General features: G+C 38.8%; 1 protein-coding gene across 1 annotated transcript in view; it reads left to right on the forward strand.

The window, feature by feature from the left end:
* The first annotated feature begins 3,411 nt into the window (after positions 1-3,411).
* Positions 3,412-22,531, forward strand: part of BPNT2 (3'(2'), 5'-bisphosphate nucleotidase 2) — a 31,175-nt gene continuing 12,055 nt past the window's right edge. Inside the window, exons 1-3 of the mRNA XM_069465577.1 lie at positions 3,412-4,051; positions 14,262-14,424; positions 16,095-16,190. Coding sequence (XP_069321678.1) covers positions 3,665-4,051; positions 14,262-14,424; positions 16,095-16,190 — 646 coding nt within the window. The 5' untranslated portion in view covers positions 3,412-3,664. The remainder of the gene's footprint in view (positions 4,052-14,261; positions 14,425-16,094; positions 16,191-22,531) is intronic.

Genomic DNA, 22,531 nt, shown 5'->3' on the forward strand with positions numbered 1-22,531 from the left:
TCTTCTTGGAAGTTTTATACCTTAAACAGAAAAATTCCATCAGTTGGTTGTTTGGTTTTCTTTCTCAGAAAAGTAGTAAAACCTCTTCTAACTAGGGTTCAGCTAGCCTGAACCTTTCATTAATTATATTGTACATTACAATGCACATTTTGAAGGCGAAAAGAAAAAATAGAAGGAAACTAACAGCAGAGATTAACTTAAAAAAAGTTTTCCCAGTGTAATTTTGGGGGTGAGGAGTCATTCAGACAAACCAAAGTGTCCTCAACATTTAAGATGCTAATACTGTTTCATAAATGGATATTACTTATACATAATGGAGAACACAAGGAAAAGTAGTATTTGTAGGAAAAGTAGCAACATCCGGACATTTAGAAGAGGTCCTTTGTCTGATATAATCAGGACTGGAGTGGGCCAGCTAACTAAGAAAACTGAATGAAAATGAGGAACTGTAGAAAAAACTAGGCATCTTCAATGTTTGAACTTAAAAGAAGTAAACATATTCATTTATCTGTCTTTCAATATAAAGCAAGTACTTTTCATTGAGTATAGTTACTAGTTGCAGTTTCAAGTTGTCTTTCATCAACCACATGTGTCATGCATCCTCTGGGATAAGCAGTTTTGCTTTCTTTAATGTGGGTTGAAAATGTAAAGATTCTCATGAAGCAATCTGATTTCAGCATCTGTTTGAAATTTTATGATTCCTTTTCCTCCCAATCAGCTACAGTTTTCACTGTAACACTTTTATCAAGTCACCCCAAGCTTTCACCTATTTATACCCATATTTGGTTTTACATAATATTTAATTTGTATGGTCATGCATCACATAATGATGTTTTGGTCAACAACAGACCACATATATGAGAGTGGTCCCATAAGATTATAATACTATATTTTTACTGTACCTTTTCTACATTTAGATATGTTTTGATACACAAATGCCATTGTGGTATAACTGCTTACAGTATTCAGTACAGTAACATGCTTCACAGGTTTGTAGTCTAGGAGCAATAGGCTGTACCATATAGCCTAGGTGTGTAGTAGGCTAGACCCTTTAGGTTTGTGTAAGTGCACTCAACAATATTTGCATAATGACAAAAATCACCTAATGATGCATTTCTCAGAATATATATCCCATCATTGAGTGATGCATGATTGTACTCATAATAATAACCACAATGGCAAAAAGGAGTTAGAAATAAATAAAACTGACTCTTGAGAAACATATAATATTCAACTAGTGGGAGTGCCCCAAGAGCATTTATCTTACTGGGTGTGAGCCCACAGATGCTATGGGCATCTGTAAGCAGGTTCAATGAAAGGAGTGGAAAGCATGGGTATGGCAAGCCAGTCAAGGAGAAATTGATTAGGAAAGTTTCTACTGTATGTCAATTCTTTGTTGCTATCAGTATTCGTACAGAAGAAATACTAGGTGATCCTCATCTTCTTTAATACCTTGGGAAAAGATTATTTTTGAAAGACCAGTTTACCTCAAATTCACAAACCTATTATTTTACATTTACTTTCACATGATTTTCATTAGTATCTATGCATTTTTTGAAGCTTCTGACAACTTGTTACTAATAAAGCAAGTTTCTTTCAATCAAGTTCCAATTATCACCTGAGTGCTAGAATGGCTCTTGGAGCTATGATCTTTAAACTTACTCTTCTTTTCACATGCCTTGGCATTTTCTCCCTCAAGTCTTAAATCCCCTTCCTGCAACAGAAATGCTCCAGAGCTTTTAGTATGTCCCTCGGTGGGCTCACTGATACCATGTATAGTGTCACAGTGAGAGTGGCATTATATTCTTTTCCAATATCTTTGGAAAACATTATCCAGTTTATTTTGATAAACGTTTCCAATGATGCGTTTAATAGTTTCATGACTACTACCCAACTCAAATCTTTTTGTTGATCTCATAGTGCAGTTTGAGGTGGTTCTGTTAAACTCAAGCCTTTATATTTCAACTCTGATCTTTATCTTTATCCCTGGGATGAGTATCCATAATTACTCTGCACCTTCACTTTCAGATTTCTTTTGAAAGCAGCTTTGCATAATTGCAAAGTTGCTCCAAAAGCTGACAAGAAGAACAATGCCAATTCCTTAAGTTCTGGAGCTAGCTGACACTCTAGGGATTGTTCTTTCATTGATTTGTATTAAGTATTTGTACTTGATTTTGTGCTGTGATTATTTTTAAGCTACTTACAGATTGCTGGTAGGGAAAGCCATTTTTTATTGAGAAAAGTCAGTGTTTACTGTATCTGTATAACCATTCCCAAATTCTAGAGATGCCCTGAACTCTAAGGAAATGGTAAAGGTCAGGTTCTACATGACTTGCTTAGCAATCCAAAACTTCAGTATGCTTGTGGTTTTTAAAGTGGTTAATGTTAAAATCCACTTAAAACCAATGGCGCTTAGCTAGGAACAGTAAAATAGGCTGCATTTTTATTTTTATGAGCATTTAACATTTAAGAATGATACTGCATATCTTAATTTTAACTTTTAAGATTAAAGATAAACATGAATATTTATAGTAAGTATTCACTATCATTGCTAAGATCAGTGCTACAGTAGAAGGCAGTTATTTCTGTTAAATACCTCTGTTCAGTACATTTGGAGAACCTATATTGACTCACAGATTACATATTCTAGATTGACCATCTCGGCAACCCTGATTTCAAGCGAACTCTGTCTAGCAACTCAGCTCCCCCCGCAGCCTCTGGTAGGAGGGCCGGGCTAAAGTGTCCTTGGGAGTGAGAGAAGCCGGTGCTTTCCTTTCACTGTGGAAGCCCTGGATCAAGGCATGTTTTTCAGCTGCTTAAAGGATGTTTAATTCTGGTAGGGTGAGGTTAAAGGAAACTATGTATATGCACATAACCGTTTAGATCACGACAAAGATATGCCAACAAAATAAAGAGCCAAGAAAAATTTCTTCCCCTCACCGCCCAGACCCCCGCCCTTCCTGGAAGAGCGCCGAGACGCGATTTAAAGCTACAGGGTCTGCGTACACATGCACCAGCAAAAAAAGCATATAGATTTTTTTTTTTAACGGCTTATTGTCTTTTCCTCCGTTTTTCAATAACCTGAGAGTGAAGGATGAGGGTGATAGATTGTCACTGTGGCTTTCTTTCAGCCATCCACAGTCGTAAAAAGAGAGATTTAATTTGAATATCCACGAGGCACTCAGTAGCCTCTTCTGTGTGGGAAGCAGCTTGCCACCTCCAGGTTTTCGAAAACCCGAATACTGTCGGACCCGACTTAAAGAAAGCCGCTCTGCCCAGCGCCTTCAAGAGCAGCCCCCAGGCCCAACCCCGCCCGAGGGGAGGGGCCCGCATCGCCCCGCCCCCTGCCCTCGCCCCGCCCCTTCGCGTAACCCGGATACACAGCCACGTTCCCCTTTCACCTCCAGGCCGTTGGCTAACGTGGAAGTCGGATCCGCCGGCCGGCGGAGGAGCCGGTGCTGTGCTGCCCGGGTAGTCTGGCGCGCGGGGCTGCAGCGGTGCTCTTCGCGGCGCAGCTCGGCCTTTCCTGGGAGGGAGTGATGGGGCGCACGGGCGCCGGAGAGCGGCCGCCAGTGTAGCCCACGCGGCGCCCGGCCCGGAGCGCGGCGGCGGGCGCGGGGAGGCCTGTGAGGGCCGCTGCCCCGAGCGCCCGGCCTCCGGCGCCATGGCCCCTATGGGCATCCGCCTGTCCCCGCTGGGGGTGGCCGTGTTTTGCCTATTGGGGCTCGGCGTGCTGTACCACCTCTACTCGGGCTTCCTGGCCGGCCGCTTCAGCCTCTTCGGCCTGGGCGGCGAGCCCAGTGGTGGCGCGGCGGGCCCCGCTGCCGCGGCCGACGGGGGTACCGTGGACTTGCGCGAGATGCTGGCTGTGTCCGTGCTGGCCGCGGTGCGCGGCGGAGACGAGGTGAGGCGAGTCCGAGAGAGCAACGTTCTCCACGAGAAGTCCAAGGGGAAGACGCGCGAAGGAGCCGAAGACAAGATGACCAGCGGCGACGTACTGTCCAACCGCAAGATGTTCTACCTGCTCAAGACCGCCTTCCCCAGCGTGCAGGTAGGGGTCGCGAGCGCCGAGCCCGGTGGGAGCCGACGGGAGGAGCGCCCTCTCGGGCCAGGGACCCTGGGAACGTGTTTTGGCGCTTTGACTCTTTGTAAGAGCCCTAGATTGTGGAGCCTGGGGATCCCACTTTGTAGATATGGAAATTGAGACGCAAAAGTAAAAGGTCATACACAGAGCTTGCGAAAGAGCTGAGTGAGGTTGCACATAGTCTGACTCAGGGCCAGTGCCCTTTTGGCCCCTCCCTGGTTGTGTGCGCGCGGTGTGTGTACCCGGAATCAGGATCCCTGAGCTCTAGAGGGGCTTTGATACGAAAATGCTGAGAAAGTTGACTGTGTCCGCTGCTTCATTCTCTTCTGTACAATGAAGAGTTGGACTAAAATCCCCGAAGCCCCTTATCCTTCCTTGATTTCATCACTGGAAGGTTCGAGACTGTAGAGTACACCTTTTCTGGCACTCTTGCCAGTAGCCAACTAAAAGGCCAAGAACAAGTCTTGTCTCAGGTGTTAGTATGTAGGGCATTTGAGTGCATGTGGTGGTGGGGAGGAGAGTATGCTTATGTACTATTTTATCTGTAGTTTTGTCAGGATGCTCTTAATGGTATATAGTTTGGGAGCCCTTCAAGGAAGTCTTTGGAAATACGCTTCTCAGCAACTTCATTTCAGCCCTTGATCCCACCTGGCACTTGGTTAAAGACCCATATTTACTCCAGAGAGTAAGAATTGAATAACATTTGCATTTTCTTTGGGTAGGCTTCTGGAGAAGGAGTTGACATTTTCTTAGGGAAATCCAGGCATTTTGGATTTGTTATTAATGTTTTTTGAATTCATCATTTCAGTGGAGCTGCAGTTGAACAAAGCTTTTTAAAATTTACTGCAATTCCAGAGGAAACACTTAACATAGTGTAGCAGTACCTTATAAATGTGTATCTTAACTCACCTAACAGTAGGTTTTGGCTACTAGGAAGAAAAATTGTTTCCAGTGGAATTTTATTAATTAGATAAACAGTGTTATCTAAACCCAGGCTTCTTTGGAGGATACCTAACTGACCTTTTACTTTGTTCTTGGAAGAGTTGGGAGGGTGTTGTCATTGTTGAATTACGTGTTTTCTGTAACCCTTCTTCCAGTCTCATATTGCTTTGGAGTTTTTTTCCTCCTTGCTCCCTCCCCTTTCTTTTGTCTTTTTCTTTAATTTTTTTTCCCTCCCAGTGGAAAGGAACATTGGGTTTCCTGTCATGAGCTGCTGGATGCCAGATGTAATTGACATTAGTAGAATTGTTTTCAAATTTCTGCTCAAACAAAACACAGAATATTTCTACTTTTTCTTTCTTTTGCCTTACTCTATTTTATCATCACAGATAATATTTATCCTTTTTTGCATCTAGATGTAAGATGTGCTTGTGAAATAGCTTTCTTTCTTCTCCAAAACACATGTGCTTCCTTCCCTAAGAATTTATAGAAGACATAGGAATTTCGGAGAAGTTGATATATAATAGTTATTACAGTGCTGATAATAACCAATTATTGAATGTATCCTAGATGCCCAAATACTGGCCACACAGGACTTTATTCGATCCTTACGGCAACTTTAAGAAGCAAAATTGTATTTGTGCCACTTTACATATGGAAAATTTGAGATTCATATACTCCACAGCTTATGTGATCTATTTTAACTGGATCTTTAGGAGGCTACTTAAAACTTATAGTATGACTTCCTGGTAAAAACTTAAAATTGTAAAACTTAAAAGCAGTAATAGTGAAATATGGCAAGCAGGGTTGAATTATTTTTTTAAAGCTAGAGACAAAAATATCTTAAATATTGAAAACACATCTGTGTGTGCATGTATATTCTCACTTATTAGCAAACAATAAGGGAATAGCTGCCAAGGGTAGTGAGCTGTGTTTTATTAAACACAAAGGCTAAGCTTTTGGGATTGCAGACGTTAAAGTTTCTGACTTAATGTAAAATAACTTTTTTGTTTTTCTTGTGACTGTTTGAATGTTTCCACGTACATCTGTAGTATGTATGTTGGGTCGTGATTGATGGAATAGAGGACGTTGTGTTCATTTACACAGTATCAAAGTAGGGATGGTGTCATGTTGAGCCATCTCCTCATACCCGTATGTTGTTTGACTGGAGGCCAAATGTAGCCATCAAAGAAGTAGAGACTCAGCCTAAGATTCTTTCTGCTTTTCGCTCAATGCCCAGAAGTACAGTCTTAAATACCTGGTTGTTTTTCAAGCCTCACTCAAATTTTTTTGGTAAGAAACTTAAATCACATCCCACTCATTTTACTTCCCAATGGAAAATGACCATTGAGAAGCAACAGATACTGCTTTCTTTTATCCTAGTGTCCTGTATAAGTGGAGAAATGTCTGTTTTCTCCCACTACTTTCCTATCTAGAGTCTGAGGTCTGAGCTTTCCTATCTAATGTTCACTCCGCAGTAAAAAATATATACCAGGATTCATTCTAGAGCACTCAACTGGGGCCAGTATTGCCCCCCAAGGGACATTTGGCAATGTCTGGAGACATTTTTGGCTATCACAATCAGGGTTGGAATGCTGTAAGCATCTAGTGGGTAGAAGGTAAACATCTTACCATGCACAAGACAGCCCCCCATAACAAAGAATTATCTAGCCCAATTTGTCAGTTGATGCTCAGGTTGAAAAAACATACTCCAGAGAAGTGAGTGCTGTTTTAACAAAACTCACGTTTGGCCTCGGATCCTTGGATTTCCTTCTGTCTTGAGTATTTCTCAGGTCAGGGACCTTAGGGGAACCCCCCTTCCTAAACACTTGAACAATGCTTGATTTCATTGAGTTAAAGCGATAGTAACTGCAGCCATTTGCATGGCATTGTCTCTGATTGTATCCTTGTGGATAACAATGAGAATGAAGGCAGAAGATAGTTTTGTGGAGTGGGTTTGCAGCCACAGAACAGACAAACTTAGATTTATAGTTTTGATTTAATGTATAGGTGACTTTTTGAGAGGCTGCTGTCCTCATCTTATTCAAAGTTTTGAAGATGACTTATTTGAAAGTAAAGCATGATACTTCAAGCTGGTTGCAGCAGCTTTGGTCTATGCCTTCCCTGATCTATAGGGTGGGAGTTAAACATGTCTCTTTCCATAGAAGTGCTCACCAGAAAAGTTTGAGAAGTACTAATATAATGCAAGGAACACTTGCTTTGACATCTTATCCAGTCACTAGCCTAGGTGATCCTGACCAGTCATTTAAGTTCTTTGAACCTTAGTGTCCTCTTCAGGATAACTAGTAATTGGTGCACTCATTAAGTACGGAAGGTAGAGGAAAAGAATTAGTTCAAAAGAGCAGGCACAAAAGAGATGGTAGCACAGCAAATTCAAGTAATCTGATTAGTTTCAGTAAGATGCACTTGGGTGAATTACTGTGGAAGAGATTAGAAAGGTAGGCATGGGCAAGATCATATTCCAAGCTCTAAGGAGTTTGGACCTGATCTTTAGTTTACTATTAGAGTACTAAAAGAATGGCAGACTTGGCTGACTTTGCTTAAGGCCTGCAATGTGCCATATTTTGGGCTGTGGGCATTTGGAGGTAGATAAGACTAGTTAAAGAGACTATTAAAATAGGCCATGTGAGAGATGAGGACCAGAACTCAGGCAGTGGGGAAGTTATGCTCAGCGTGTTTTACAAGCTAACATTTATTTAGCCCGTAGCAAGTAGCAAACACTGAATTAAACTTTTTAATGCAGTTATTAATTTATCTTCGCAGGAACATAAGATGTTAAGTTCCATAGCCTCCAATTTTTGGACAAAGAAATCAAGGCTTGCAGAGGTTAAATAATTTGCCACAGGTTGCACAGCTAGAAAATAATTTTAGGCTCACCGAGATTCACTTAATGGTCAGAGAATCACCTCAAGTTTGTTTAATTCTGCATATAAGGAGGTGTAACAGGAGTGTACTCTTAACTGCAGTGTTTTAAATGAATGGAAGAACTCACATTAGATACTTAGAGAATAGTTTGGAGGTGAGCAAAGTAGGCACAAGGAGACCAAGTAGAGACTTTTTCAGGTGAGAGATATATTTTGATTTGGAGTTATGGTTATAGAGAAGATAGATGTAGAAGGATATGAAAGAATTTTTAAGGTTGTGTCAAAAATAACTCCTACTTATAACTTTCACAGTTGGTGTTTTATTGGTGGTGAAGGAGTGTGAGTGATGACAAATTGGGTAGGGGGCAGATTATGAGCACCATTTTAGATTTGTTATGTTAGATGTGCCTTTGATATGTCCAAAGAAAGATGTTAAAGAGGCTCTTGAAAATGTGAATCTGAAGAGATATCTGAACCGGAAATTACAAATTTGTGAGTCATCAATGTTGTGATGTTAATTGAAGCTATTTGTGGACAGGATTGTTTAAGGAGAGAATATAACATGAAAGGGAAATATCAGGGCCTAGGACGGAGATAATGAAGACTAAAACCAATCATTTAATAAGAATAATAGCAGCCAACCTTTATTAAATGCTTACCTTTCTTAAGCGCTGTACTAAATTTGTTTTACCTTTTCTATTTCTTTGAATTCTCTTAACAGCCTTATAGGGAAGTCTTTATATTGCCCCTTTTTACCAGTGAGGTAATTGCAGCTCAGAAAGGTTAGGTGGTAGCCTAAGTTGGTCACATACCAAATAAATTGAGGAGCCGGAATTTGAACTCAAGACAGTCTGTGACTGGGAGGTAAGGAAGTGGAGACAGTGAGTAGAGACAAGTCTTTCAAGAAATTGGGCTTCTGAGGAAGTTGGCTAGGGTGTTGTATGGGACTAAGAAGTTTCTGTGGATTTTTTTTTTTTTTTTGGTATATTGTTTTTAAGATGTGAATCACTACAGCACGTTTACTTGTTTATAGGAATATGTTTGAAAGATAAGTAGTTGATAATGAAAGGATTCTATAAAGGTGGGAGGAGAATAGGACAAGTAGAGGGATGTTTGTTTATAGATTTAGAAAACAGTTATTGAATGCCTACTGTATTGGTCAAGGTTTTCCAGAGAAACACAACCGATAGAGATTTATTATAAGAAATTGGGTCATATGATTTTGGAGATGAGGAAGTCCCATGATCTGTCATCTACAAGCTAAGCTGGAAACCCAGGAAAGCTAGTGGTATCCAGTCTATGTTCGAAGGCCTGAAAACCAGGGGAGCCAGTGGTATCTCACTTGGAGGGCAGCAGAAGACTGATGCCCCAGGTCAGCGGTCAGGCAGAAGAAGGGGCAAATTCTCTCTTCCTCCCCCTTTTGTGTTCTACTCAGGCCCTCAAAGGATTGAATGCTGCCCACCCACATTAGGGAAGGCAATCTATTAATACTTTACTGAGTCTACTGATTCAAATGCTAATTTCCTCTAGAAACACCCTCACAGACACAACCAGAAATAATGTGTAGTTTTTCTCTGCGCTCCTCATGATCCAGTCCAAATTGACATACAAAATTAACCATCACACCTAGTCTGTGGTTGGCACTGTGTGAGAAATATTGTATCCAAAAACTTAATAGGATATGATGATTTACTGAGAAATGCAGTAAATCGTTGATTCCTCATTAAGGCATTAACCAAAAGTCCCTTCAGCCTCAAAGTAACTGAGCTGTAATACTAATAACATTAATTGTGTTTTGGGGCCTTGAGCTTTGACAATATTGATGAAGAATGGTTTCCTGCCAAATCAGCAAGAAAAAAATCAACCCTATCAAAATGTGGGCAAAGGACATGAGTAGAAATTTTTCAAAAGAAGACAGAAGTATGGCCAACAAACATATGAAAAAATGCTCAACATCTCTAATCATCAGGGAAATGCAAATCAAAACCACAATGAGATATCACTTATCTCCAGTGAGAATGGCCTTTATGAAAAAGTCTCAAAACAATAAATGTTGGCGTGGATGCGGAGAGACAGGAACACTCATACACTACTGGTGGGACTGCAAACTAGTCCAACCTCTGTGGAAAGCAATATGGAGATACCTTAAACAGATACAAGTAGACCTACCATTTGATCCAGCAATCCCATTACTGGGCATCTACCCAAAAGAACAAAAGACATTCTATAATAAAAAGACATCTGCACTTGAATGTTTATAGCAGCACAATTCACAATTGCAAAGATGTGGAAACAACCCAAGTGCCCATCAATACATGAGTGGATTAATAAAATGTGGTATATGTATACCATGCAGTACTACTGAGCTATAAGAAACGATGGTGATATAGCACCTGCTGTATTTTCCTGGATAGAGCTGGAACCCATTCTACTAAGTGAAGTATCCCAAGAATGGAAAAATAAGCACCACATGTACTCATCATCAAATTGGTTTCACTGATCATCACCTAAGAGCACGTTTAGGAATAACATTAACCAGGTGTTGGGCAGATGTGGAGGGGAGCAGGGATGGGTGTATACATACATAATGAGTGCAATGTGTACCGTGTAGGGGATGGACACACTTGAAGCTCTGAATGGGGGGGGGCAAGGACAATATACGTGACCTAAACTTTTGTACCCCCATAATATGCTGAAATAAAAAAAACAAATAGTTTCCTGCCCCTTTCTGGAACCTGAGATACAAACCTAGCCTAAATACATGCATATGTATATATGTTTTATATGTATATGTACATGTAGGTATATATGTACATATAATTAAATAGTAGGCAGACTTGTCTTAAGAACCTTCGTACAGATGGTCCCCAGCTTAAGATGGTTCGTCGTAATAATTTTTTGACTTTATGATGGTGCAAAAGCAATATGCAATCAGTTAGAAACTATACTTTGAGTACCTGTATAACCATTCTGTTTTTCAATTTCAGTACAGTAGTCAATGAATTATATGAGATGTTCAATACTTTATTATAAAATAGGTTTTGCCTTAGATGATTTTGCCCAACTGTAGGGCAGTGTAAGTGTTCTGTGCATATTTAAGGTAGGCTAGGGTAAGCTATGCTGTTTGGTAGGTTAGATGTATTTTGACTTAAGATATTTTCAACTTACAATGGCTTTATCCAGATGTAGCACAGTCCTAAATTGAAGAGCATCTGTATTCAATAATTATGTACTGACCCGTCATGTGACTGTGCTAATTTAGGTATTGTTAATATATAGATTATTCGGTCTTTTTGTGCTATCATGTAAATTCAGAAATGGCTTGTCCGATTTCCAAGGAGAAGGAAAAAAAAACTAGGGATTTTGATTGGAGTTATATTTATGTGCAAGTTCTTTTGAATTTTCTTAGTGCTCAGTAATCAAATGCATATTATCATTTTGTTTCTTCCTTTCTAATCTCTGTACCTCCCCACATGCCCCTCTTCTCTGTCCCTCTAGCTGACTGCAATGGCTAGGACCCTTTGCACGGTATTTACAGAGGTTATGATGGAGGGCTGCTGGCTCTGTGTTGTGGCCTTCAAGGTCCTTCACCATCTGGCTTCCATTACTCTCTGACCTCATTTCCAGTGCCTTTCTCCTTGTCTTCCTCTGCTCTAGCCTGCTGGCCTCCTTCCTGTCCTCTGAACACACAGGGCACATTCCCACCTTAGGGTCTTTGCATTTGTTATTCATTGGGCTGGAATGCACTTCTCCCATGCCTGCCAGGCTCACTTCCTTTAGATCTTCACTGAAATATCACCTTTTCAGTGAGGGCTTCCCTAACTGCCTTATCTTTTTTTTTTTTTTTTTAACTATTACAGCATAGTTTATATAATATATCATGTAATTTGCCTATTTCTTTTTTTCTTTTTCTTGAGACACGGTTTTACTTTGTTGCCTGGGCTAGAGTGCGGTGATGTGATCATAGCTCACTGTAGTCCTAAACTGGGCTCAAGCAATCCTCCCTCCTGAGCTTCCGGAGTAGCTGGGGTTACAGTACCCATACACCACCATGCCCAACACTTGCCTATTTCAAGTGTACAATTCAGTGAATTTTAGTAGATTTGCCAGGTGGTGCAACTATCGTCATTAATCAGTTTTAGAACTTTTTCATCACCCTAGTAATGTCCCCGTACTCTTTTACTGTTAATCCTTATTTCCACTCCTTACCACAGGCAACTGCCAATCTACTGTCTGTCTCCATAGATTTGCCTATTCTAGACATTTTACATTAATGGAATCATGCAGTATATGGTCTCTTGTGTCTTCTTTCACAGAGCAAGGGGATTCAGCCATGTTCTAGAATGAATCAAACTTCATTCCTATTTATGGTTGAATAACTTTCCCATTGTATGCATATACCAAATATGTTTATCCATTCATCAGTTGATAGATATTAGGTAGTTTCCAATTTGGGGCTATTATGAATAATCCTAGCCACCCTTTCTTAAAGAGTAACCATTCCTATACTCTCCAGCAACACACTTTCTGTCCTTATTTTCTCCTCCTCACCACTATTCAGCATACTGTATGTTTTACTCATGTATCTTGTTTTTTGTTTATCTACACTAGGATCTGAGTTCCGCAAGGCAGAAATTTTTGTTCCACAGTGATCACTGTTATATCTTTAGGCCCTGAACTATGACATATAGTAAGCAATCAATAAACGTATGCTGAATTAGTAAAGGCATAAGTGAATGGATAAATTGGATATTTACTGTGTTCTTTACTAAAATATTTTATGATTTAAGTGGTTTAATGTTTCTGGAATATTACTATTTTTAACCTCCTCTATGACAATTTGGGATGTTTCAGGGTACCTTCTAGGGATTGCTGATAGTTTTGGGGTTTTTACCCTGCTCATGATTTTTTTACTCATGTATTGTCAGTGCTATAATCCCTCTGGCACTGTAGCATGGGGTCTAGGCATGGCATCACATGCAGTATAAACATGATGACCTACTCTGGAAAGGGAGCTTGGCAGAAAGCACAGGACCCAATAGCCGGTTCTGCTTAGGCTATTAGGCCTTAACTGAAATCCACATTTTGAGTACATTTTTCTAGTGTCTGTGAATATTATGATCTGATAGAGGAAGTCTTGTGATGAGGTAGTATTTGAATAACATTGACAGTTTGTATTAACTTAATTCTTAAAGTGCAGTCAAGTCTTAGATTGGTCCATTGGCATATACCAATTTATAAAAGTAAGTGCAATTCTAAAACATTGTTTTTAAAACATTATTTTACAAATAAGACTATATTTTAGGTATGCATTAAGAAGCTCACTATTTAAAGCAGTGATTCTCCACACAGGATGGAGCAGAGACATAGTTGGAAATGTCTGAATGTTTTTTGTTGTTACAACTGAGGGGTGGTTCTTCAGGCATCTAGCCAGAGATGCTGTTAAACATCCCCCAATGCACAGGACAGTCCCACAACAAAGAATTATCCAGTCCAAACTGTCAGTAGTGCCAAGGTTGAGAAATCTTCAGTTTAAAGGAATCTAGTGCATTTGTGAATGAATAGCATACTTATTATGTAAGGTACTGTACACACACACACACACACACACATATGCACACAAACACACACATTCTCTCCTCACCCTATATATCTATATGGTAAGTGAGGTTTATTTTATATTTAAATTTTGTTCCTAGTAAATAAAAAGTAGAAAATTTGACTTTACCTCCCTATTCTGTGACATGTCTTTGGTGTGTAGTGAAGGCTAATCTTTTGTTTATGTCTATTTTATTTAGGATTTATAACATACTAGCTAATTATCTGTTTCATCATTTCCAGGTTTCCTTTTCTTTACTGGTGGTTTTAGATGATCACTTTTCTAGGATATTTTGTTTCAACATTCTTAATTCTCCATTTTTAAGGCATATTGTTATTTAAGTACATTATCATTTTTTTCCTAACTCTAGTTGCTTCTAACTCCTAACTCTAGTTGCTTGTGTTCAGTGTTTCAGAGTATTATCATACTTTAGAGATATTATTTTTCATAAATCATCAAGCTTTAAGTAGCTTTTTTCTTTGATGCTTAGTTTCTCTATAATATCCTATATTTGAATTACCTGTCTTAGCCAACAAACTAAGCTTGAACATTAGTTTGGAAAGTATTTGAAGACAAGATGTCACTAGAATTTCTTTTACAATATATTTTCATTTTGCAATAAGGAGCTTCAGAGTAGAGATTTAGTTATTTACAATTTATGTGATTTTTGTCTAAAATGTTTTTTTCTTTTGTGCTTTATTAAATAGTGATTTTTTTTTTCTTATTTTTTAACTGTGTACTATTTTTAATGCAGATAAATACTGAGGAACATGTGGATGCAGCTGATCAGGAGGTTATCTTATGGGATCATAAGATTCCTGAGGATATCCTGAAGGAAGTGTCCACCCCTAAAGAGGTACCAGCAGAAAGTGTTACTGTCTGGATTGACCCACTTGATGCTACACAGGAATATACAGGTAGTTTCATAATTGATCTCAAACTTTCAATTGCCATTTTATGTTAGAGAACTAGAAGTAAGGCAGGTGATACATACACGGTGGTAGACATTTTATAAATCCAAGATAACTTTACCAATTAGATTTTAAGACAGAAAGCTGGATTAATACCACATCATAGGAAATACTTGGACTGGATTAGTGATTCTCAAGCTTTTTTTAATGTTTGCCCCAAACCACTATATTATGGCATACTTCACGTAGGTGATAGTGGCTTACTAAGAATCAGTGACTCACTTATCCTTCAGTAAAGGAACATTTTTTAACAGTAGCAGCAAAATGGTTTTCATTAGAGAACTATAATTGAGGAAATAGATTTAGCCAGACTATATAATAATTACTTGGGGTATTAGGAATTTAGGTTTTATGCATATACATCTGACCTTGGAATTCAAAATAGTAAATTCTAGGTACACAGAAAGCAGGAAAGTAGCAAAATAGAACTACTGCCTCCAAACCCCTTTTTACCTAGTCCTAGCTCAGATTTCTTTTCTATGGATCTTCTCTCAGGCCTTGTTTCTTACTCAGAGATACCTAGTTCCTGCTTTTTCTCTCTTGGTATATATGTTAAAGTTAGTTGTTTATTTCTTTGTCCTGCTAGATAGTAAGCTCCCTGAATGTGAAAGCTTATACTTGTTCATCTTTGTATTCTAGTGCTTGTGCACTGAAAGTGAACCATAATAGATAAATTAATAGATAGCTATTTAGAGAACAGGGAGGAAACACTAGGTGTATATATCTAATAGTAACTGAAATTATAAAACAGTACTTGCAGGAGTAGGTAATAGAAATATGGAGTATTGGCCGGGCGCGGTGGCTCACGCCTGTAATCCTAGCACTCTGGGAGGCCGAGGCGGGTGGATTGCTCAAGGTCAGGAGTTCGAGACCAGCCTGAGCGAGACCCCGTCTCTACTAAAAAAAAATAGAAAGACATTATATGGACACCTAAAAATCTATATAGAAAAAATTAGCCGGGCATAGTGGCGCATGCCTGTAGTCCCAGCTACTCGGGAGGCTGAGGCAGTAGGATCGCTTAAGCCCAGGAGTTTGAGGTTGCTGTGAGCTAAGCTGACGCCACGGCACTCACTCTAGCCTGGGCAACAAAGTGAGACTCTGTCTCAACAAAAAAAAAAAAAAAAAAAAAAGAAATATGGAGTATTGAGGAGTTTGTTTACAAAAAGTTTTTCCTAAACTTGAGATTGGCCTGATCATGTAATAGTGATAATATTTAGTGAGGACATCCCTGTTTAGGGGACTATCTTAAGTGCCTAATTTGATTTTTTAGTTTACTAAAATTAAAAGTTAATTTATACCTAAAGATGAGTGCTTAATTACTGTCTGTATCGTACAGATGAAGAAACTGAATTGAAGTAGTTTGCCCAAAGACATTCAGCTAACAAAATGGTGGGCTGGGAGAATAACCCAGGTAATCTGCCTATAGAACCAGAACTCTTAACTATTAATACTTCCATGAACTGGCTTTCTTCCCTGGACTCTGTTTGCTTGAGGGGAATATTGTCCTGAAAAGACATTTCATGTACATAAATTTTTCATGAATTGAAGTGTAACATCTTGAATTTATGCACATTACTTTAATCGTTGTATATATTGTTTTGTTTTTTTTCTCATAGAGGATCTTCGGAAGTACGTCACTACCATGGTGTGTGTGGCTGTAAATGGTAAACCTGTGCTAGGAGTTATACATAAGCCATTTTCTGAATATACAGGTAGGAAATTTGCTAGGGCTTTTAAGAGTCAATGTTATTGAGCCATTTGTCTATAGTACCTACCTACCATCATGTCCCCAAAGTTATGTCCACTGCGATATTAGTTTCCTAGGGCTTCTGTAACAAAAAACCCCACAAAATCTGTATCTTAAACAACAGAAATGTAGTCCCTCACAGTTCTAGAGGCTAGAAGTCAAAAATCAAGATGTTGGCAGAGCCATGCTCTGTCTGAAACCTGTAAGGGACAATCCGTTTATGTTTTTCTCTTAGCTTCTTTCTGGTAGTTTGCCAGCAATCCATTGGTATTCCTTGACTTGTAAGTGCATCACTCCAATCTCTGCCTCCATCATCATATGGCATTCTGTCTGTGTCTGTGTCTCTTCTCTTCTTGTAAGGACATCAATCATATTGGATTAAAGGCCCTCTCTACTCCAGTATGACCTCATCTTAACTAAGTACATCTGCAGTGACCTTTTTTTCAAATAAGGTCAGATTCTGGGGGTTCTGGGGGTTAGGACTTCAACATATTATTTTGGATGACACAATTTAACCCATAATCCAAGAAGTTACAGTAAGTATCAAGATGAGATCATACTGGATTTGAGTAGGCCTTTAAGCCAATGAGAGTGTTTTTATAAGAAATAAAAAAGATACAGAGTAGCAGACAAGGGATAACGTTATGTGAAAGTGGAGGCAGAGATTGGAATGATGCCTTTAATAAGCTGAGGATTGCTGCCAGCCACCAGAAGCTAGAAGGCAGGCATGGAACTCATTCTCCCTCGGAGCCTCTAGAAGGAACCAACCCTGCCAACACCTTGATTTTAGACTTTTGGCCTTCAGAACTCTAAGAAAATAAATTGCTTTCGTTGTAAGCCACTGGATTTGTGGTAAAGATTGAATATCCCTTATCCAAAATGCTTGGGGCAAGAAGTGTTTCAGATTTTTTTTTATTTTCGAATATTTGTGCATATATAATGAGATATCTTAGGGATGGAACCCAAATCTAAATACGAAATTCATTTATGTTTCCTATATACCTTATACATATAGCCTGAAGGTAATTTCATACAACATTTTTAATCATTTTGTACATGAAACAAAATGTTGACTGTGTTTTGACTGCGATTTGTCACATGAGATCAGGTGTGGAATTTTCACTTGTAATGTCATGTCAGTGCTCAGAGTTTCAGATATGGGAACATTTTGGATTTTGGATTTTTGGATTAGGGATACTCAACTTGTAATTTTTTTATGGCAACCCTAGGAAACTAACAATGGACATTTCATACAACTCTGTCACTCACTCCAGCCATCCCTATTGTGTCTCAGGGCTGTGGCTGACACTGAACAAAAAGACTGTCAAGTGGAGAGAAACAGACAAGATTATTTTTTGATTACTCCCTAGTCATTTATTTGCTTTGCTGAATGACTGTGGATCCCAAATTCCAGCTGCCCTGAGATAGGCTAAACATATATTTGAGTGTTGGCTTTGCATTTCAGAATCATATCTACTTTGTGCTATCAGACCTTTTATCTCCTGTTCATAATTCAGATAGTTTTTAAAGTTGACACTTTGATAAGCTACAAAAGATTTATGCCATTGCTGTGACAGTGTACCTTAAGATTAGTTATATAATTGCTTCATGGTTTATGGATTACTTTCACATATTTTCTTTAATCCTTAGTGAATTAGTTAGGATATAGGTTACCAAAACATAGGAGATTGAACAAAATAGTTTATTTTTGTCTTCTCTAACAGGCAGTATGTAAACATTCCAGGGCTGCCACAGTAGTTCCCTGGTACCAGGCATGCAGGCCTCTCTCTCTTGCCGCTTTGCTGTGCTAACACCTTTTTCCATCCTTTGCATGACTGAGGATGGCTCACTACTTCGTCCCTATTCCACCAGTTGAGAGGGTAAAAAAGGAGACATGAAGGTCATTTCCCCCTAAGGATTTGACCTATGAGTTACATGCATCACTTTAGCTCACACCCCATTGATCCAAACATAGCTAAAAACCATTCACTAGGGAGGATAAGAAATGTAGTCTTTATTTTCAATTGCCATCCAAATTAAAATTTAGGGATTCTGTCACTCAAGGAAATAGGAGAAAGTGGATACTAGAGTATGACTTAGCAGTACTATTATATTTAGTGTAGCCCATGAGAGAGGGACACAATTTCTTAAATCAGTACTTCCACAGATGAGAAAATGAGACCCAGAAATGTAATACATTCCTCAAGGTCATCCAGCTAAATTGGTGATAGAGTCATCACTAGGAATTTTATGTAGATCAATATATCATACCATTTTCAAAATACTACCTCCATGATTCCTAACATTTGTATAGTGATACTTAAATGTTAATCTCATTTGAACATTTTGGTAACTGCATAACAAGGAAAGACATCGTTATTATCTTTTTTTTATAGATGAAGAAAATGTACTTAGCAGCTCCTGTCATGAAAACCATATAGCTCAAAATGTTACTGCAAGAACTAACTTATTATCTTGCAATTATTTAATATTTTCACAGTTTTCGAAGGGTGTTGACATGAATACTTTCATGAGTTATAGTGGCTTTTGTTTAAATTAAAAAAAAAAGGCATATAAAAGTTAAGTGCAGAGCTTAAGTCTTTGAAACCCTGTTTTTCTTTTGACACTGTCCCTCATTGCCTCTCTGTGTCAGTTAGGATTGCATTTAGCTACACATAATGTAAATCTGTTTATAGTGGTTTGACAAGTAAGGTACATTTTTCTCAGCCAACAAGAAGGCTGAAAGGTAGGGGTGGTTCAGTGGCTTCAGTGCTTTAAAGGACCTGACTCCTTGTTTTGCTTTTTTTCTTAGAAGGTGGCTTTCTGTTTGCATGCTCACAAAGGGGGGGTTCTCATATTTACCATGGCACTCTATTCTTGGCAGGACAAAGGGGAAAAGAAGAGGATAAAAGGTATATCCCAGACATTCTTTGTATTAGGAAAAAATAACCTGAAGCCCTGTCCCTTAAATCTTTGCTTCATCTCTTTGGCTAAGTGTCACTTAGCACCCTTAGCTATGCACAGAGCCTGCTTCTCCAAAGAGAATGGAACCCCAACAAAGGAACTGAAGAGGAAGTTGATATTAGAGAGGCAAATAGATTCATTTTCTTTGTGCCTTAGTTTCCACTTCTGTTCATATCGGGGGGAATGATAGGGATAATAAAATGCTCCTTTTTAAAAACCTTTATTTAATAAGAGTACGTATTCCACCTCTGTCCATAGGCTTACCCTCCTTAAATAAGCCAAAAGTCTGTAACTTAGAATAAATTGTTTCCAAAAATGTCTTTATAAATTAGTGTTATAACACCTCTTCTTCTGTAATGCCACTAACTTGCTCAGTATAGTGGAACATAAAGGTTCCTAGTCAGTAGACACTCTAAAAGAATCAGTAAGTTCGTAATTATGTATAGGTTGACCTTTCATTCCTGGATCCAAGGTGTTTTTGCCTTGTGCCCTTGTGTTATTTTCAGATCCATCCTGTATATTGAGTTGGCAGAATACCAATTGTCAAGTATTGTATATTTACCAGAATTTAGGTATACTCGACAGTAATGAGAATGAGATATTATTGTTGGCAATATTTGGAACAAAACTGATCAAAATTCTTGTCAGACTTAATTAGAATTTTTTTAGTTTGGAATTCTTAGAAGCAAGAGATACATACTTGAATAGTGTTTTAATGAAGCAATGTATAAATGTATCAGTATGTAAGTGTAGTACAGTTGACCATGGAACAATGCAGGGGTTGGGACACTGACTTTGCACAGTTGAAAATCCACATATAACTTTTGACTCCTCAAAAAATAAACTGCTAATAGCCTACTTTTGACTGGAAGTCTTACCAATAACATAAATAGTCGATTAACACATATTTTGTATGTTAAATGAATTATGTACTGTATTCTTGAATAAGTTAGAGAAAAGAAAATGTTATTAAGAAAATCATAAGGAAGAGAAAAATATATTTATGATTCATTAAGTGGAAGTGGATCCTTATAAAGGTCTTTATCCTCTTTATCTTCATGCTGAGTGTTGCTGAGGAGGAAGAGGAAGAGGACAGGTTGGTCTTGCTGTTCCAGGGGTGGCAGAGGTGGAAGAGGTGGAGGAGGTGCAAGGGGAAGCAGGAACATGTTGTGTAAAGTTACATGTTGTGTAACTTTAAGGAAATACGCTGTACTTTCCGTGTGATGGTTTTGTTTTATCATTTCTCTAAAAACATTTTTATATGGTACCAATCTTTCTTCCTCAGTTTGTTTTAGTTTAAGTGCCTATATCATAGAAGAGGCTATGTCATAAAATAAGTCAAAAGCAGTCTTGAATAATTAGGACATTTCTGCCAGATTATCTAAAGTCAGTTTGTTTTCTGGCACCGCTTCTTGTACGTCTTCTTCCTCATCTGGCACTGGTTCAGAACACTCATCTCCCTCAAATAATCTTCTGTTAATCCCTTTGGTGTGGTGTCTGTTAGCTCCTGAATTTTTCCAAGAACCATATCTTGTAACTCTTCACTTGCCACCTTTTTTTTTTTTTTTAAACAAATTTTTAAAAATTTTCTTATTTCAGAATATTACAGGGGTACACATGTTTTGGTTACATAATTCGCTTTTGTACAGTTTGAGTCAAAGTTGAAAGTGTGCCCTTCACCCAGATAGTGTGCATTATGCCCGTTAGGTGTGAATTTACCCATCCCCTCCTGCGCCCTCCCATCTACTTGATTTCCATTGTGTTTTACTTCCATGTGTGCACGTAAGTGTTTAGCGATTAGTTCCAATTTAGTATTGAGTACATGTGGTGTTTGTTTTTCTATTCTTGCGATACTTAGAAGACTCATTCACCACCTTTTTGCCATATTTACAGTGTTTTTCATGATTTCTTTAATTGTCTCTGTTGTAAGTCCTATGAAGTCTTGCACAACATCTGGACACAGTTTTCTCTAGCAGGAATTTATTGTTTCGTGCTTTCATGGCTTTCATGGCTTTTTCTATAACAACAGTGGCATCTTCCATGGTGTAATACTTCCAGACTTTCACGGTGTTCTCTCTATTTGTATTCTCAACCATAGCATTGACAGTCCTTTCCATAGAGTACCATGTGTAATGAACCTTAAAGGTCCTTATGATCCCCTGATCTAGAGGGCAAAGTGGAGACTTTGTGTTTAGACGCAGGTAGACCACTTCAACACCTTCAGGATTGAATTCATGGGGTTCCTGGTGGCCAGGTGCATTGTCTAATATCATTAAGAACATTAAGAGGCAGTCATTACTGGCAAAGTACTTCCTGACTTCAGGGACAAAGCATTGATAGAACCAATCCAGAGGGTTCTTGTTGTCCAGTCCTTCCTGTACAATGAAAAGACTGGCAGCTGGTGTTCATCTTTTCCCTTCAAGGCTTCAGAGTTAGCTGCTTTATAGATAAGGGCCATCCTGATCATAAACCCAACTGCATTTGCAGAAAACAGTAGAGTTAACTTCCTTTCCCTTCCTGCCTTAAATCCTGGTGCTCACTTCATGTGGCATTTTTTTTTTTTTTCCCCCAGAATAGGACACTTTTGTCTGCATTAAAAACCTGTTCAGGCTGATACACTTTGTCCTCGATGGTTTTTCTTAATGATGTCTGGGAACTGATCTGCTGCATCTTGGTTGGCAGAAACTGCTTCTCCTGTGATCTTGACATTTTTAAAGCCAAACCTCTTTCTGAAACTAACAAACCATCCTTTGCTGGCATTAAATTTTTCAGCTTTAGATTCTTCGCCTTCCTTTTTCTTTGAGTTGTCATATGACTACTTTTTCTTGAATCATATTAGAGTCTGTAAGATGTGCCTTTCTTACAGCAATCCTGAAACCACATAAAAGCTGCATGTTCAATACAAGATAAAAAGGATTTCACAGAAAGAGCAAGGTTTTTGCACCTGCTGGTGTAGCTGCAGCTGTGGCTTCACAAATTTCTTTTCTTTTTTATAATGGTCCTTATACTAGATTCATTTATCTTGAGATGGTGGGCAACCACAGCTGCAGACCTCAATCTATGCTATATAGCAAGCAATTCCACTTTTTCTTATAAAGTAATGACTGCTCTGCTTCTTGGGAGCACTTCCAGCATCACTAGTGGCACTTCAAATGGGTCCGATGGTGTTATTCAGGGTTTTAGAGTATCACTCTAAACTCAATGAAAAATACCTGAGAACTGTAAGAGATCACTTTGTTCTGTGATAAGCAGTTTTGTGGAGAGACAAACTGCTCTCATGGAAATGATTAATATCATGTGTTTTAAGGGGATACTGGCAACTGGAACTCACCAGAATAGCAA

The sequence above is a fragment of the Eulemur rufifrons genome, chromosome 3, assembly GCF_041146395.1.
Source record: "Eulemur rufifrons isolate Redbay chromosome 3, OSU_ERuf_1, whole genome shotgun sequence".
In the NCBI taxonomy this organism is placed as follows: domain Eukaryota; kingdom Metazoa; phylum Chordata; class Mammalia; order Primates; family Lemuridae; genus Eulemur; species Eulemur rufifrons.